General features: G+C 36.4%; 1 protein-coding gene across 1 annotated transcript in view; it reads right to left on the bottom strand.

Annotated features, from left to right (window-relative positions):
• Positions 1–228: 228 nt before the first annotated feature.
• The window catches only part of KLC1 (kinesin light chain 1), a 51905-nt gene continuing 36248 nt past the window's right edge, over positions 229–15885 (bottom strand). Inside the window, 3 exon segments of the mRNA XM_063333262.1 lie at positions 229–4854; positions 6253–6319; positions 10859–10989. Of these exon segments, the coding sequence (XP_063189332.1) occupies positions 4789–4854; positions 6253–6319; positions 10859–10989 (264 nt within the window). The 3' untranslated portion in view covers positions 229–4788.

The following is a 15885-nucleotide window of genomic DNA, read 5'->3' as shown; positions in this document are numbered from 1 at the left end:
TCTAAACAATCTCATTACGAGTTTCTTGATGAAATCACCGTGACTTACTGCTATTTGCTACAAGTAACATTTGTGGAAGTTTATTTTCAACGAAGTTTTATGGGGCAAGACAAACAGGTGACCTCTGAGCGGGATTTCATCCATAGCTGTGACAAGCAGGAACTACACACGGAGATCAAAACACAGCATTTTAAAGCCAATCCTCAAAGATTTATTTTTTAAAAAAAAAAAAATTCAAACATGAAATCCACATATGAGGGCAGGGCAAGGGGGGGGAAGTTCTCCTCAAAAAGGATACATTGACATTACAAATAGTTTTCTGGTTTTTGCTGTTGTTGGGTTTTGGTTGGTTTTTTGTTTTTGGTTTTTTTTTTTTGTTTTTTTTTTTTTAAACCAGGCCCTAGAAAACAGAAGATACCATTTCTGACTGCATGGAACTCGTCTGACTTAATTATACTGTAACCTACCACCGCTACTGTCTCATGCTTCTACTACATAATTTAAAACTGAAGACGCAATAACTTCCCATGCTTGAACTGGGACTCGAGTATAAATACAGGGAGCCTAAGGACTGACCTGCTTTGAAAAATGACTTCACTATGCTCGTTCCATGCTGTATGCAATTTTTAGTGTCTCTCTCAACTGCGTGTGCCAGCACAACCGTCAGAGCAGCTGGATGCTGCTTCTGACGGAGCTGGAGCATTAAATGAACTTCCAACCACAGTTCTCCAAATACTTCCTATTTAAAAGCAGCTGTAACTAAAGAACAGTTTTGCAACTTCACAATGAACATGAGCATCTTCACAACAGCGCGGATCTTTTGACCTCTGTCAGAAGGTGGCACTCTGTTTTGCTGCTTGCTTTGTTCTTCTGGGCTTTTTTTTTTTTTCTTTTTAAACTACTGCCCTTGACTATTCAGCGTACTGAGACTATTGCCAGTGGTTTGGGAGGGAATAATCAAATGTAGATGTTCAAGATTCCCCTCAATGCTAAAGTACTGGAAAAAAACCCAACAAACCAATGTTTATACCAATACTTCTATAAGTCTGTGACAATGTAAAGTTGCTACAAGGAAATTGTAAACTTCACAGCATCACGTCTTTTAACATTTATTCTCTCAGTACAGGCTAACATTACCAAAAAATGCAATTCTCTTAGCAGCTTTCAGACAAAATACATGACCTGCATAATAAAATCTAAAGTAACTTGAACTCATCAAGTATTGTAAACACACTTTGAACGAAGCACTGCACGCCCCTTTTACTATATATTTACAACAGAACCACACCATTTTCAAAATTACTGGATTCAAATGGTACAATTTAAGCACAAATACTTCTCAAGTTTAAAACCATTTTAATGTACTACCATTCAGGAGGGCATGGGGTGTGTTGTTTGTTTTAAGAAAAGGTACAACTGTAGATAATGTGTCCAATTGTTTTTGCATTGTTTCCATCGCTGCAGTACTGCAAGCACAAACATCACAGCAATAGATCAGTTATTCCTCTAAAAGAGGAGCAAATTATGAAACAGTTGCGTTTTACAATAAGAAGATCTAAACTCAAGAACAAATATTGCCAATATTCCTAAAGACTAGTGCAAAACCAGAGAAGACAGAAGGGCAACAGGCATCTTTCAGTAACAATTCAACCTGCGATTCATCCTATGTGCGACCCGTGCTGGCTCTGTACCCCAGAAGTAGCCACTGTTTGTAGGAGAGTCCAGAGGAACTGGCCTAATCTGGAGCCCTTATTAGGTTGTTAACGAAGTTCAACCTTACAGTTCTGGGCAAGGACAAACATGCTAAATTAAAACCCAAAGAGCACTACCGAGGCTGCGGTTTTCCTAACAAGATGTCTGGCAATTCTGAAGGTCTCTTCTAGTTTTCTGTTCCATCACAGCTGTTGATTTAGTTCAGTGCTGAAGATATCCAAGAATTATACACTTGGGTATTTTGGTTTTATACTTTATGCAGACTTGTTAGCTACAACCCAAACAGAGGAAATTCAGAAAGAAAACCTTTCGTAAGAGCCTACTGAGAAGGACACCTGAAATTTAAATGTATACAAACCGTGTCCTGACAGTAATTAATTCATGATGCAATAAGAAGCCTGACCGTAAACTGCGAACAGCTCAGTGGCTCATAACCGTAAGGACCTGTCTATCATTTATGGATTAGAGGAGTCGTGAAGTTTGTTTCTTCTCTGAAAAAAAAATAATTAACCTTTTAAATGTAAGAATTGTTTAATAAGCAGCTCAACGATTTAGTCTTCCAGCATGCTTTAAAATACTATATAAAGGCTTAAAACATGTAAAAGCACAGTACTAGTAACGCCACCAACAGTACAATCCTAAACGAGAAAGTTCCCTCGCTATCACCATACCATGATCTTGCATTTTAAAACTTAATGTACACTGTGATTTGACATGGTTAAATATTTTATTGCTATTTACAGAAGGTTTTTTTTTTTTTTTAAGAGGCAGCAAAAGTAATTTTCCTTCAAAGTTGAAAGATGAATGTAGAAAACACATACTTCAATTTCTGTTAAATAATTCCTTATTACCAAAATCAGTTCTGTGTCTAAATAGTTTTGTGGGTGGTTTTTGGAAGTCAGACTTTTATAACGGCCTCCGAGTGAAACACTGAGCCCTGCAGAGCCGTGTGTCACCCGGCCCGTTGAGCCACTCCTGCAGCAGTGGCATCGTGCTGGCATGAAACAGGTTGACTGTGAGGGGTGTTTGCAGCAGGAGTTTCTCACGGGCACGGCCAGAGGGATGGCTGACACCATCGCAGGCTGTTTGGTGACACACCGGCTGTGGCAGGGCTCTCCTGCTGTCCTCCCCCCGTCTGGACATCAGCACCCACCCAGCTCAGCAACCTGATGTGCAGTTCTTTGTGCAAAGCGAGCTCAGGCTGGCTTTGTGCAGAGAACCGAATTCACCAATGGGTGCACACAGCACATTTTGCTTTAGGGAAAAAAAAAAAGTATATATATTATGTATATTTTTATATAAAAAGCTCTTAATAAAAAGATTAAAACTCAAGAGTCTACATTATATAAGTACATATTGTTAAGACAACTGAGCAACAACTTGTTCTTGCTCGAGTTCATTAATGAATTGCACTACTTAACTCTGTGCTAGAACTCCTACATATTAGCAGCATTGTATCCCACCGTTTCTAAACCGTCCTTACAGCAGGTACACCATACGCAGCTTCCTTTAAAGAGATGCTAACACGGTACCTCCTGGTAAACATAGTCAAGTGCATTACACACACAGCTTCTCGCATCAGGTGTTGTAGCACAACCTAAAACCAGATGCAAAGCCAGTCAAATACTTCTACCAAGTACTAATTCTAATGACTCTTCACAGCCTGTTCCAATACTAAAACTTGCTTACATCCCTATGTTTTACCTCCTTCAGTCGGTGCTAACCTTGAATGAATATTCCAGCTTTTCCCAAAGTTAATTTCGTTCGGCATTTTCAGCTCACAACTATGACCACAGATACATTTGTACACACACGTTGGTTTTTTTTACTTTCTTATCCAACTTCACATGAATTTTTACAAAACATGAACAAAATTACAAGCTTTACAGAAAAGCAAAAGGAAAATACTAGTGTCTATAAAATACTTAAAACATACATACTTAGTTCCAGCAGCAGTCCTGTATACAGACAGCATACGTATTAACCGTAAGTAGATTTAACAGGGACGTGTGGGCAAACACGTTGCTTGCCACTTATGGCCATCAAGTGCTTCCGCTGGGGCCCTTCAGATGCGAGTGGTCCTTTGCACAGCAGCTCCTCCGCAGCAGAACAGCCCAGCGCGCAGTTGCCTGCTTCTGCTGTCAGCAGCTATGCCGGAGAAAGGCAGGATTTGGGATCAGCGTCAGGAAAGGCTGGAGCACTTTCAGCAAACAGAGAATGGGATTGTGAACTCCAGTGGACAAGCAAGAAAGTCAACCTGAGGCTTGATGTCTCCCTAAGAGCAACAACAGCTGCTGCTCTGGGACAGTTGCAGTCCAAAACTTCAGTATTCGTCGACCACACAAGGTAACGGTCAAAACATTTTCCATTCCTCCTGATCAATGTGAACCATCCTATCTCCATCCATTATTGTGCCCTAAGACTTCTATCAACAAGTATCAAAGTTATGGCCACGGGTACCGCTACTCACGCTATCGTTACGTAACGGAACCCCAACCATCTCTTCTGTAACATTTAATAGCTCAATCTAGTGGTTAAGTAGGCCGTGTCCAAGTGCTGTTTTGCCAGCTAAGGTTTCTAACATGACAATAATCCGTGGTGCAAAGGAAAGCCCCACCGATACAGTATGCTCAATTTGAATTTATACAGTAATGCACATGAATTTATCCTTTTCTCATTCCAGCACTGTATATATTTACTACTACACGTTTAATTTTGCCAGCATTTTCAAACATCTTTGCATTTTGGTATGCTTTAAATATGTTTGTATTTTTACACTTTTTTGGCTGCTGTAATATTCAGATCTATTAAAGAAATCAACGTAAGTAGCATGAATGGGAGCAGTGCAATGAGCAATATATATCTATATAGTTTTCCTTTAGAAGAAAATACCCACTAATGCTGTGTTTAAAATCGTTCCTATTTAGAAAAGTAAAACCAGCAGTCTATTGGAAAAAAAACCCAATAAAATCTAAACTAGGTGTTCCTACACATAATGATGAGGAACCAAAGCTTTGAAGGTCTCAGTGCTTCTTTATTCACCAAGGAATATTAGCTAGCTTCTGTCCAAGAATCTCAATGCGCCAAATCAGTATGACTGACACTCAGAGCTCTTGAGTCTGTCAGACAATTATTTCGTTCCTGTGTGAAGGGGAGAACAAACAAACAAATAAATTAAGCAGATGTCCAGACAGTTCAAGCAAATAAACAACATTACTAGTTGTAACAAACAGGAACAAACAAATACAAGGAACTATGGAGAACCAGCCTTGTTCATGCTGGATAGGGAGACACTCTTCTGTATTCAAATAAACACCTTTTTCCCCAACTTTCAACTCGCAAAACTGAAAAGATCTACTGATGTCTGTACGCAGCCTTTACAATCCTCACCCAAATCTCAGCAGAAATGCAAGAGCCCACCTATGGGAACTGCCAAGAGTGTCTGTAGTGGGAGAACTAGAAAAGCTCACAAGAAGTGAGAACTAATTTTAATATGGCAGTGTACGCACAAACACCAAATTACTCTTCTGCAAGTCACATCAATTATATACTAAGGATCCAGTTTAGAGGCGCCCAGGGCATGACGTTTGCCTGGGTGCTGTTGCTGCAAGGAATTATGCTTTACCCTGTGTTGGTTGTTTGGTTTTTTTTGCTGAAGTTCACCGTAAGCAAAATTTTGCATACATTTCACACCACAGAAAACTCTGCAGTGTGTTCATTAGAGATAATACAGTTAAGACACCTTTATGCCACTCAACAGTGAGATGAGAGCCATACAGTTTGGGCTTTCTTACTATGGCAGGACAAACAGTGACCAAGATCCTCACGTGGAGTTTTGTTAGTACAGAAGCAATTTTATCTTCCTAAAATTAGTTGCAGTTACTGTGTTAGTAAAATGCACAACAGTGTTTAGAATGCAGAACATTGCTAGCTTACTTGACAATATAAGAAACAGTGACTTATTAGGTAAAAACAGGAAACGGAAAGCAGCGATCGGGCACACCATATACAGTTACGCAAAATAAGGTTTTATATTAGCAGAAGCATAACACGGATGAGACAACCTTTTAAAGACTGCTCCTGTACAACCTCAGACACAACTGAAGTCGCATTTAAGGGAATGATGTACAACAATTAAGGTGACTGAGCCCTTTGCAATAAAGGGGCTGAAGTAAAAAGTACTTAGTAACTGGGCTTTAAAAGTTCTTGTTTGTTTGTTTTTAATTAGTGTTTATAAGAACGTAAGAATCCAGAAGTTTCATATCCACTGTAACAGTCAGAAGGTCCAATGCCAGAGACTGCATGAGATCGTAAAAGCCAATGCTCTTTACTGGCTGGACTTAAGCACTTGCTTAAAATTAAGCATAATTCACAGAAGTGTTACAGAACGATGCCTTAAGCATATGCTTTAAACACCTTACTGAAGTAGGATCTTACCAAACACTAGGGGTTTGTTGTTTTATTATTTACGATACTCTTTTTGTCCCAAACCCTACTAGACGATATCTATTTTTGTAAGAGTATTGTAGGGCTTCTTACTTGAAAATGATCTTCAGTAGCCTTGCCACCCATGTTAAGAACATTCAGAGAACTGGCACGCTTCATGCTGCAACCAGGACAGTGAACATGCAAGGATAAACCAATCAGAATAGCTGAAAACTAACAGCTCTACAAACACAAGTATAACAACGAGCAATGCACAGTTAAGGGAGTTTGAACAATGCCCCAAAACTGATCTGAGGGATACCCTTTAAGATAACTACATAGAATATGTTTATATTCGGTTCCAAATTACATATAAACCCCCCAAAATTACAAGCTCCTCAGAGCTTAAACATTTCAGGCAACTGATTTAATTTCAACGCAAAATAAAATCTCAATTTTTAAAGCATATCAAATTAATACACTGACTTAGCATTGATTTTTAATTACTAATTCTCAGTTTCCATTTTATGCAGCTTCTTACAAAAACATCAAACATTCAGACAGTTTAGGAAAAAAATGTGAAACATGAGTAAGTTTGTCACGTAGGCAGCATTTAACTTGAAAAAGCTACAACAACCATTAGTTTAGTACTTTCTGCCTCATTTAGGTAACTCTTCAGAATAAATTTCAATAAACATTTTAAAATCTTTTATTTTAAACATTGCAAAGTTAGGGAAACCAAGATGGTTGCTGCTATTAACTCTGGTTGTGCTTTTGGCTTTACAACGCCCTGAGCACTGGTAACAACAACCACCTTTGAATATTGTATTGAAAGCAACAAATGAGGAAAAAAAAAAAAAAAATCAATCACCTACAGAGGAGCTACTGACAGCCAAAATACCACTGCATTAAATGTAATATCTACTGCTGTTTGAGATGAGGATTAATAATTTACCTACATTTCTCAAACATATACAAAATTTAACAAAAAATATTTTACAGTGTGGGGAATGAAATTCAAGATTAGCCTTAAGATTTCTATCATCATGGCGACTACAACAGGAATGTCTGGTGTCCTTTATCCCAAAGTGTCTGTACATTACTCGAAATGTACTATGTTTGCTTTGATTTTTTCCCTGCTCTTCAACTATTTCAATACTACTAAATGAGGGCTTTGAATACATCTTTAATGAACTATTCACAAGACAATGAGGCCTTAATCCTGCAGTGCTCCCTACAGCTTTACAGACAACTGGCCGATCCAAAGTTTCCAATGCCTTCCAAGAACATGGAAAGGTTTATCCATACAGATCACATTAGATGTTAAACCAGTTTTTCTTTCTACTGAAGCAAGACTACTAACAGTCAAAGTCAAGCACGAGTTTTAAATGCTTTCATAAAGCAAAGGCTTAGCAGAATAAAGAGCCAAAACACTAACAAACACAGGCAACAGCTGCCACCGGCTTACTGGGTTTTCTTAGCATTAAATCTGAACGTTTCGAAATCTAGAACGCATACAATTTAAAATATTTGACATGAGTGTTAGCAACAACAAAGCAAGGACTCATGCATGGTATACACCTCTCCTTTATTCAAGGAAACATGTACAACAGAGGTTATATACGGAAGCCAAAGTAAGTTAATCTGTAAAACACAAACAAAACATTACATAAAACTCTTCAAAAGAGCATAAAGGTTTATGGAAAACATTCCAGGGAAATAGAATATCCACCAGTAAAAATTTACACACATATTTTTAGGTTCTTGTTGAAGTGCCAATTAAAAAAAAAAAAAAAAGAGGAATTTTTAATCACACATGAGATACTTGTTTGTATGTGGGTTGATTTTTTGGTTGTTTTGTTTGAAATCAGCGTACTTAAGAACTTTATTCTAGCAAGTGCACTTTTAATTCCCTCCATGTTAGAAACAGGATTGCACAAATAGCATGCAGTTGTTTTTCTGATGCATAAGTAATAGCAATTATGAAAGAGGTGGGCTTTTTTACTTTTAAATTACAAATCTTAACTGTTCTGCTGTATGATCAAAACTTTTAAAGTGAAAAAAATCAAACCTAACACTAATTAGGCAAAGTTAAATTATTACAGAACTGAATTCTGAAATATGATAAAGAAAGAACGAACTGACACCATGCTTCAGGTATTGCGTATTTCAAAGAACAGTTCTTAAGAGACTTGTTCTTTGTCAAAAAGGCTTTTGCATTATTTCAAAGAAACAATTTCCCTGATGAGTTTTCCACTTTATTCTTCTCAACCCTCTGTATCAAGCAACAACATGAAAACTAAGTCTGTCTCTCATGTGGTGCTATTAGTGTATTTCTATTTGATTATTTCTCATTCAGAATCCTACCTGCCCTGACAATTACTATTTACAGAAGCACAGTATAAGCAACAGGTGGAAATCAATTTCAAAATAAAGCCTTCACAGAGACCTAGGCAGGGAACGCAGAGCTGTACTGGTAAGGAGGGAGGCACAGAAGTCTTCTACCTAGAGCAGCTGACTTCATAGCAAAAGCGATTTATATGTATGCTATGTCAGTACGGTAATATTCAGCTACCAAACGCACTGGAAACCAAAGGTTTGCATAACAAAAACCAAGTATCCCTTTCATTAAACTCAGAAGCAGAAAAAAAAATAATTAACTCTATTTACTAAAGTTTCTTCAGAAAATGAAATCAAAGCAGTTTCTTGGAGTATCAGTATGTACAGCTATGCTTCATGATCTACAAAGCTAGTGTTTAATACCAGGAATCTTAGCTGGTTTTAATAACAAATGCAAATATAAATTAGGATTAAAAAAATGTCCATATCTTACAAGAACAGAAATTGTAATATTCGTCTTACACATTCAAAGTGCGTATCTACATAAAAGCCTGTCAATGCAATACACTTATTGCAAGTTTTAAGAATAAATTATTCTTTAAGAACTACAGAGACATCTAAAAACCAAGAATATTTTGTCAAAAAAGGGAAGCAAGAAAGATATTGCTTTGTTTTCAAATTTGTTTCACATTAATGTCTCTATTTGAGGCAATCTTAACTCGTGATACAGACCCCAGAATGTAATTAATGTTAATGTGGGCTGATTATTTCTACCTTAGTCAAATAATACTACCACGTGCAGACAATATAAAGGCAGAGGAGTTCTTACAGGACACTGCAAAGCCAAATGTGTTCAATTATACATAAGCATAATTTTGTATACCTATAATCACTGAGTTACTTTACTTGCAGAAAAAGTTAGCTCTATTTACTACAGAGAAGGAGGAATAAAACTCTCGGCTTTTAAGAAACTGAAAACCTTTCCATGTCTCACAAAAAAAAGGAGAAAATGCAAAATTAGCTATGAATATATGCATCTATTAATACAAGAATATACCTGAACTATGATGTATGAACTCTAGACAGAGCGGAACAGAAACAGAAAACCAATGTAGAAAGATGCTAACACTAAAGACAAAGAAGGAAATCCCTTTTATTCTATTTTGGCTTGCACTTGCTTGTTTTCCCTATAGCATTTTACATTTACATATTTCCTTCTTCTAATTACATGTTTCTCACAGTTTATTCTCAATCTGTCATCTCAGAGGCAGTTCTTAACGATTTATCAATAAACACAAAGGGATTTTTGACCTTGAGTTTGATTTAGTACCTTGAACATCAAGAATCCGGCAGCTGAGAGTGAAATTCTAATTAACAATTCTAAAAATCTGATCAGGCTGAATTTGAAACAGACATGCAAGGAAGAGAATTTTATGTGTATTGCAGCTGTACACAATTTTTATAGCCGCATAAAAACAGTAAGGCAAAACTTCACTGGAGCACCTACAAGAACACACTGAGACCCTGCCTCCAGATCAGTGTCTTGGGTATTACCATCATCACCACCATCTATTGTATTTACTCATAGATCCAGTTGCTCCATCAGAAGTTACTCCAAGTTCTCCAATTTAACTGTTTTAAAGCATAAGTTCAAATTCACACTGTCGTACAACTTTCTGTCAACTAAACGTGTTCCAGTTTTCCACAGCAAGGGGAAAACACCCCACAAAACTGATAGCAATTATGTTGGGTGCGAGGGGGAACATCCATGAGTGCTATTATGAAAAAGAGCAGTACATTTTAACATTTTAACTTCTCTGCAGCTGCCGATCAGTGATTAATGTTTGTATGCATTTATTAGAAATATTACATACATCTAAATCCATAATCATATGGTAAGGAGGAAAGAGGGTGAAGTCAAACTTATTAAAATTTGAATTTTTACCACTGGCTTCACTGAGGCCAGAATGTTAATGAAATGCACAACTAGGTTCAAGTTTTTCAACATTTTCCTCTGCTCTCTGAAATCTGGGTTTTCCAAAAATAGAAACTGAGAAGGGCTCAAGTCGGTAATTCTCTTAATACCCACAGCAATATATAAAGCTATATCAGGAATATTAAACTATATCAAGAATGTTAGCTGTGGGTTTACTGTATTTAAGCTTTTATTGTAAAAATCAACATTTATTATTCTTCACCGTTGTGTGAAAAGGAGAATTTTGCAGGTAACTAACATTTGTCAATAATTCCATCAGGCTTTTCTATTCTTCGAGCGGCTAAAGCAGTAAAAAGGGAAAAAACACTGCCCTAGGTACTGCACTAGGCTACAGTGAGGGCACAGAACGAGGGCACACCAGTACAGCTAAGAATAGATAATTACCCTGGATTCTTTGGTTCACTGTCTCGTGAACTTCCTCCCTTCAGCTTTCTAACCAGCTTCTCACTGCTGCGTCTAATGGAAGCACGAAGTTTGCTAAAGGAACCACTGCGTTTTAAAGATCCAGTGCCATCCTGAAAAAAATTAAACAAATGTGAAAGTGCAAGAGTTTGTTGCCCTCCCCCAAAACTGGCTCAAAACCATTTCATTGATGAAAAAATTATTTTAAATTGCTATTAATATATACTTGATACAATTACCTAAACACAGAATATCATATAGCTATAACTTTACCAAAACAAAAGGGTTCCTTCCAAACTGTAAGAAAGATTTCTAAAGTGCTCAAGCCGCAGTTCATAATAATTAATAAAACCCCACCACAGAAGCCAAACAATTCACCATCACCATGTTACCATCTCATATGAGCGCACTGTGGTTAACAAAGTACAAGCCCCAAGCAAAAGTATTCCATCAGTCTCAGAAAAAAAATATTTTATTTTTTCTAAACATCTACAATACTTGCAAACATGTTTGTTTAGTCCTAAAATCCTTAAACAAAACATATTTCTGATCAGAAACCTGTATGGTTAAATTCCCATGCTTCATTTTAACTTTCACCAAAGAAAACGTAAAACATGATGAAATGGATTTTTCGTACATTGCATTCATGTTTTACACTGCTACACTGATCAAAGAAGCTTCCAACTGACCACAATTCTGTTTTTCAACATTTTGCTCTTTTAAAAAAAAAACAAAAACCAAAACAAACCAAAAGCCCCAACAATTTAGTAAGATTAGAAGTGACCACTTCCTACTTCATAGAAATCCTATGTCATTAAGAAAGAAGAATTGTAAAAGAAGAAAGTAAAGTACTACTAAGCAGACAAAGACAGACACCTGAGTTGGAGTGAGTTTATTAGAAGTTAGAAAGACAAATACACAAATCACTGAACACCAAGATTAGTAGAGAAAAGCATAATTGCTAAAATCTCACACAAAGACTAAACAGCAATGCTACTTTAGAATAATCATAAGTGAAGACATCCAGAGTTCCATATTGATGTTAACCACGTAATAGGTCTCTAAATACATTTTAAAGCACTTGGAGAACATGCCTTACTGTTACGGGTTTTGTTTTTCTCCTGTAAAGATCACCATCATGCCATTTCAATAATACCTTGTGTGATACTTTTAGCTACCTTTTTTCCATAGTGAACAGCTACTTATAAAGTTCATTGTTACTTTTTTTTTTTTTACTAATGTATTACACAGCAAATGGTTGTAATAACATTTTGTATGACTAGATACATATCTGGCAAAGCTACACGTGTACAGAAATAGAAAAACCAAAAAAAAAAGACACCAGCACTGAAGGAATGGCCAGTTTACAGGGAAGTGTAGCTCTGACAAGAATCTTAAGGGGTTTGCTAAAACACAGCAGTCAGTACTGAAGAGAGAAGTTAAAGCTTGAAGATGGTGCACGCCCGTCATGCAGGAGACAGTATAAGAATCACAAAAGGCATCTAGGCCTGTCAGAAATGGAGAGAGAAAAACTGAATGAAACTGTTGGGAAAAATTCAACAGTTTTCAATTTTGAACAGTTATGTTTACAGTATTTCTAGGTCACATTCAAAACAATTTTTTCTGGAGTAAGTATTTGGACTGCCCTTAAGTACAAAGTGCAGGCCCTTGCAATTACCGCGATGTACTTCTTTATACAGTTTCATCTGTATCACTAATATGCAATGTACAAATGAACGTGAAAGAGGCTGTGCATTCTTTAAGTTAGTACTTGCATAAAACACAAAATACCCTTAAGGAGGGATAGCTTTAGTATTACATTTTGTAAACAAAGAAATTATTTTTTTTTTTTTTCACCTGACATGAACACAGAAATAAAAATAAAGAAATAAAAAAACCCAACCAGAAAGAAAGTAACAGAGCAAGGTGCATTCATTTCAGCTTTAACTTCTGTCAGGAATTTTCCTCAAAACAAAGCTGCAAGAAGAAAGAGGTCTTCCCCTACCTCCAGACAAAATTCTGCGCATTCCTTTAAGGAATTAGAATCCAACTGACCTCACGAGTATTTCTTAGAACATATATGCATGTATATATGTTATCCAAGTGGAAACTTCTGTACTTTCCCATATGCAGTGAGGCAGCTGAAAGAATCCACCTTTAAATATAAGCTGTGGTTCAATTCACATGCTTTTCATTCTCTGTGTTAAGTACAGAAACCGTTACTGATACGATTAAGATAACTGTTTTGAGAACCTTTACCTATAGCAACGGAATGAACAGTAATTAAAATTACTCTTGCAAATAGCAAAATGCCTTGCCACCAAGTGATTAGAAGATCAAAATCTAACTGAGTATTTGTTTCAAACTAAATTGCATAGTGTTCACGCTTTTAAAAGTGAAGTGAACTTCAGCTTTGCAGGACAGAATAAATTGAAGTCTGAATTCCAAATCAGAAGTATTAGATCAGTAAAAAGGCTAATTATTCCTATGGTCTTAAACCAGTGATGCTATAGTAGTATTAATGATCAAATGAACAAAGGCAAAACCAATTTGGTAGATACAGAGTATAACTTTTATTATGCTAACTAGCACATTAGGAACAAGCAGACAAGCTTTTGGGTACTTCAAATCTAAAATAAAAACATTGAACTTCCAAGTTAAACACTGTCTGCAGGATTACCTTTAAAACCCCTTTAAAACATGAGCTTCAGATAAAAAAAAAAAAACCAATCCTAAATCCAGTGCAAACAACGAAAAAAATCACTCAGATATCCATTTCTATGGAAAAGATTAATTGCCAATTTTGATGTCACTCAGAATGAGAGTCACCTTATTACTTTGCTTACACCTCCTGTGCTTTGTAGTTGTCTGCTACGATGCTGCTCTGACTGTCTGGCCCTTCGTATTAAAGAAGAGCAACTCTTTCCAGCTAGTCTGTGGTAGTGAAATTTATTGCTTTTGTTTCACACCTGAAAGCGGACTGATGTACCCAAAAGTCTGTCTTTTTTCAGCACATGGTTTAGAACAATAAAAGATACTCTCTCACACTAAAAACACGATCTTAAACTAAACACTATCATACTACAAAGATTTTTATCTGTCCTCCAACTGGCTGCAAGATCAACTTACAAAAACGCCAGTCACAGATACCCACTGTCATTTTTAATATACAGATACAGTAAGGGCTAAAAATCTTGGGATTTCCACCTTGAATATTTAAGACAAGTAGTCCTTTGCATTTTGGTTAACTTTAAGGGATGGATGTTACACAAAGCATTTGAATATGCACTACACAACCTCACTTAACGTGTTCATTTTAATAGTTAATGACAGATTTACTTCCAATAGATATTTCAGTTCATTTTGTAAGAATGTAAGACATTACATCAAAGCATACAATGCTTAATAGTAATTATGTTCCATATGGAAATCACTAAACAACAATGAATCTTCCAATGTAATCTTTTATTAATTTATACATGCCACCTATTCTCTGACAGGCAAGAACACGAGTCAGCTTGATCAGTTCAGATGAATTTAAAGGGAAAAGGCATGCCTCTCTTCAGGCTCTGTCCACAGAAGTATCTGCCTGACAAAAAAATTCTACTATATTTTATGAATCAGAATATTTTGTCTGGAGGGAACGCACAGGGGTAAAAAAAAAAAAAAAACCACTACATGATATAAAGTAGAGGGAAGAAAGCACTGAGATAGAAACACTAGCAGGGTAGAGGGAGAGTTGCCCACTTCACGTAAAAGACGTAATACAAAATATCTTTTCTTAAGAGGCGGAAAACCAAGAAAAAAAACGAAGATGAGAATAAAGCAATGCCACTTCAGCACACTAAGTTTGTTTGCCTTGACAGGTCAAAATTTAATTTTTCAGATCAACAAATTTTATCACTGAGTTTGATTAAAATATTGACCTAGAAATACTGTCTATTGCTTTTCCAGAAGGCCTTTTCAATCCAAAACCTGCATGCTTGTTTAATTAATGTCAATAACAGAAAAAAGTTTAATCCATTTAGAACATATAGTCATGCAAAGTACAGCGAAAATTAAGGGAGCAGTACAGTACACAGTTCTAACGCTGAATGGGCAAAATGAGAATTAAAAAAGAGTTATCCAACCTTACTTTGGCTTTATTAATGATGCAGTATTATTCACATTAGATGCTGATTGACTGTCTTGGCACTGAGAACACCAATGCCAAGAAAACAATAATAAGGGACAAAAGCAAAGATGGAAAGAACATGCTCCTTTAAGACTAAAGCAGTACGTGTTTTATGAAGGTTTATTTGGAATACTAAACTTTGTCTCATGTGGTGAAAAAAAGAAGAAAAAGAAAAAAAAGATAGCTATTGTGAGAGACATGAAACTTCAGAACACTCAATATTGCAAAGTAGGCCACTTCCCCTCCCATACAGGAAAAGCAGGTGATAGCACTTTTATAATCTAACAGAATATTTTCAGCAGAGCTGCAGCTGGGAGTTAGTTAACAGTGCAATATATATCCCATTGCCAGCAATGGGATAAAGCATGGGAAAGCTAGTGACAGAAGCACACAACTACATAAGCAAGATCACTAATTGAAAGCTTGCACTGTCTTTCAAATATGGGAAAACAATGGTTAGAAAAATGCCTACGAAATCACATTATACTTTTTTTACTTTATGAAAATCAGTGTTATACCATGAAGCAAATATATGGGAAACAAATAGGAACAAGTCTTGACTCCAGTCCAATTCTAATACAGGAAAGTGATGCTAATATTCACTTAAGAAATGTGAAGTTACTATCACATTGTTACGTGATGGCACTGCCTCTTAAAATGTACTGTATAGCAGCTTGAATTGAAAAGTTATGTTCTTTTTTCTATCAAGTTGGATAAGGAGGAGATTGGAATTATTTTAGTGTTAGACTGATCACTTCAATTTACTCTAAAACTGCTAACACTTAATACATCTCCATAGCAAATGTGCTTTGTGATTCCAACAGATGCAGTATTT

The sequence above is a fragment of the Chroicocephalus ridibundus genome, chromosome 4 (assembly GCF_963924245.1).
Source record: "Chroicocephalus ridibundus chromosome 4, bChrRid1.1, whole genome shotgun sequence".
NCBI classification, from domain to species: domain Eukaryota; kingdom Metazoa; phylum Chordata; class Aves; order Charadriiformes; family Laridae; genus Chroicocephalus; species Chroicocephalus ridibundus.
Note: the sequence above shows the minus strand (reverse complement) of the source record. Positions and strands in the feature narration are given on the sequence as shown.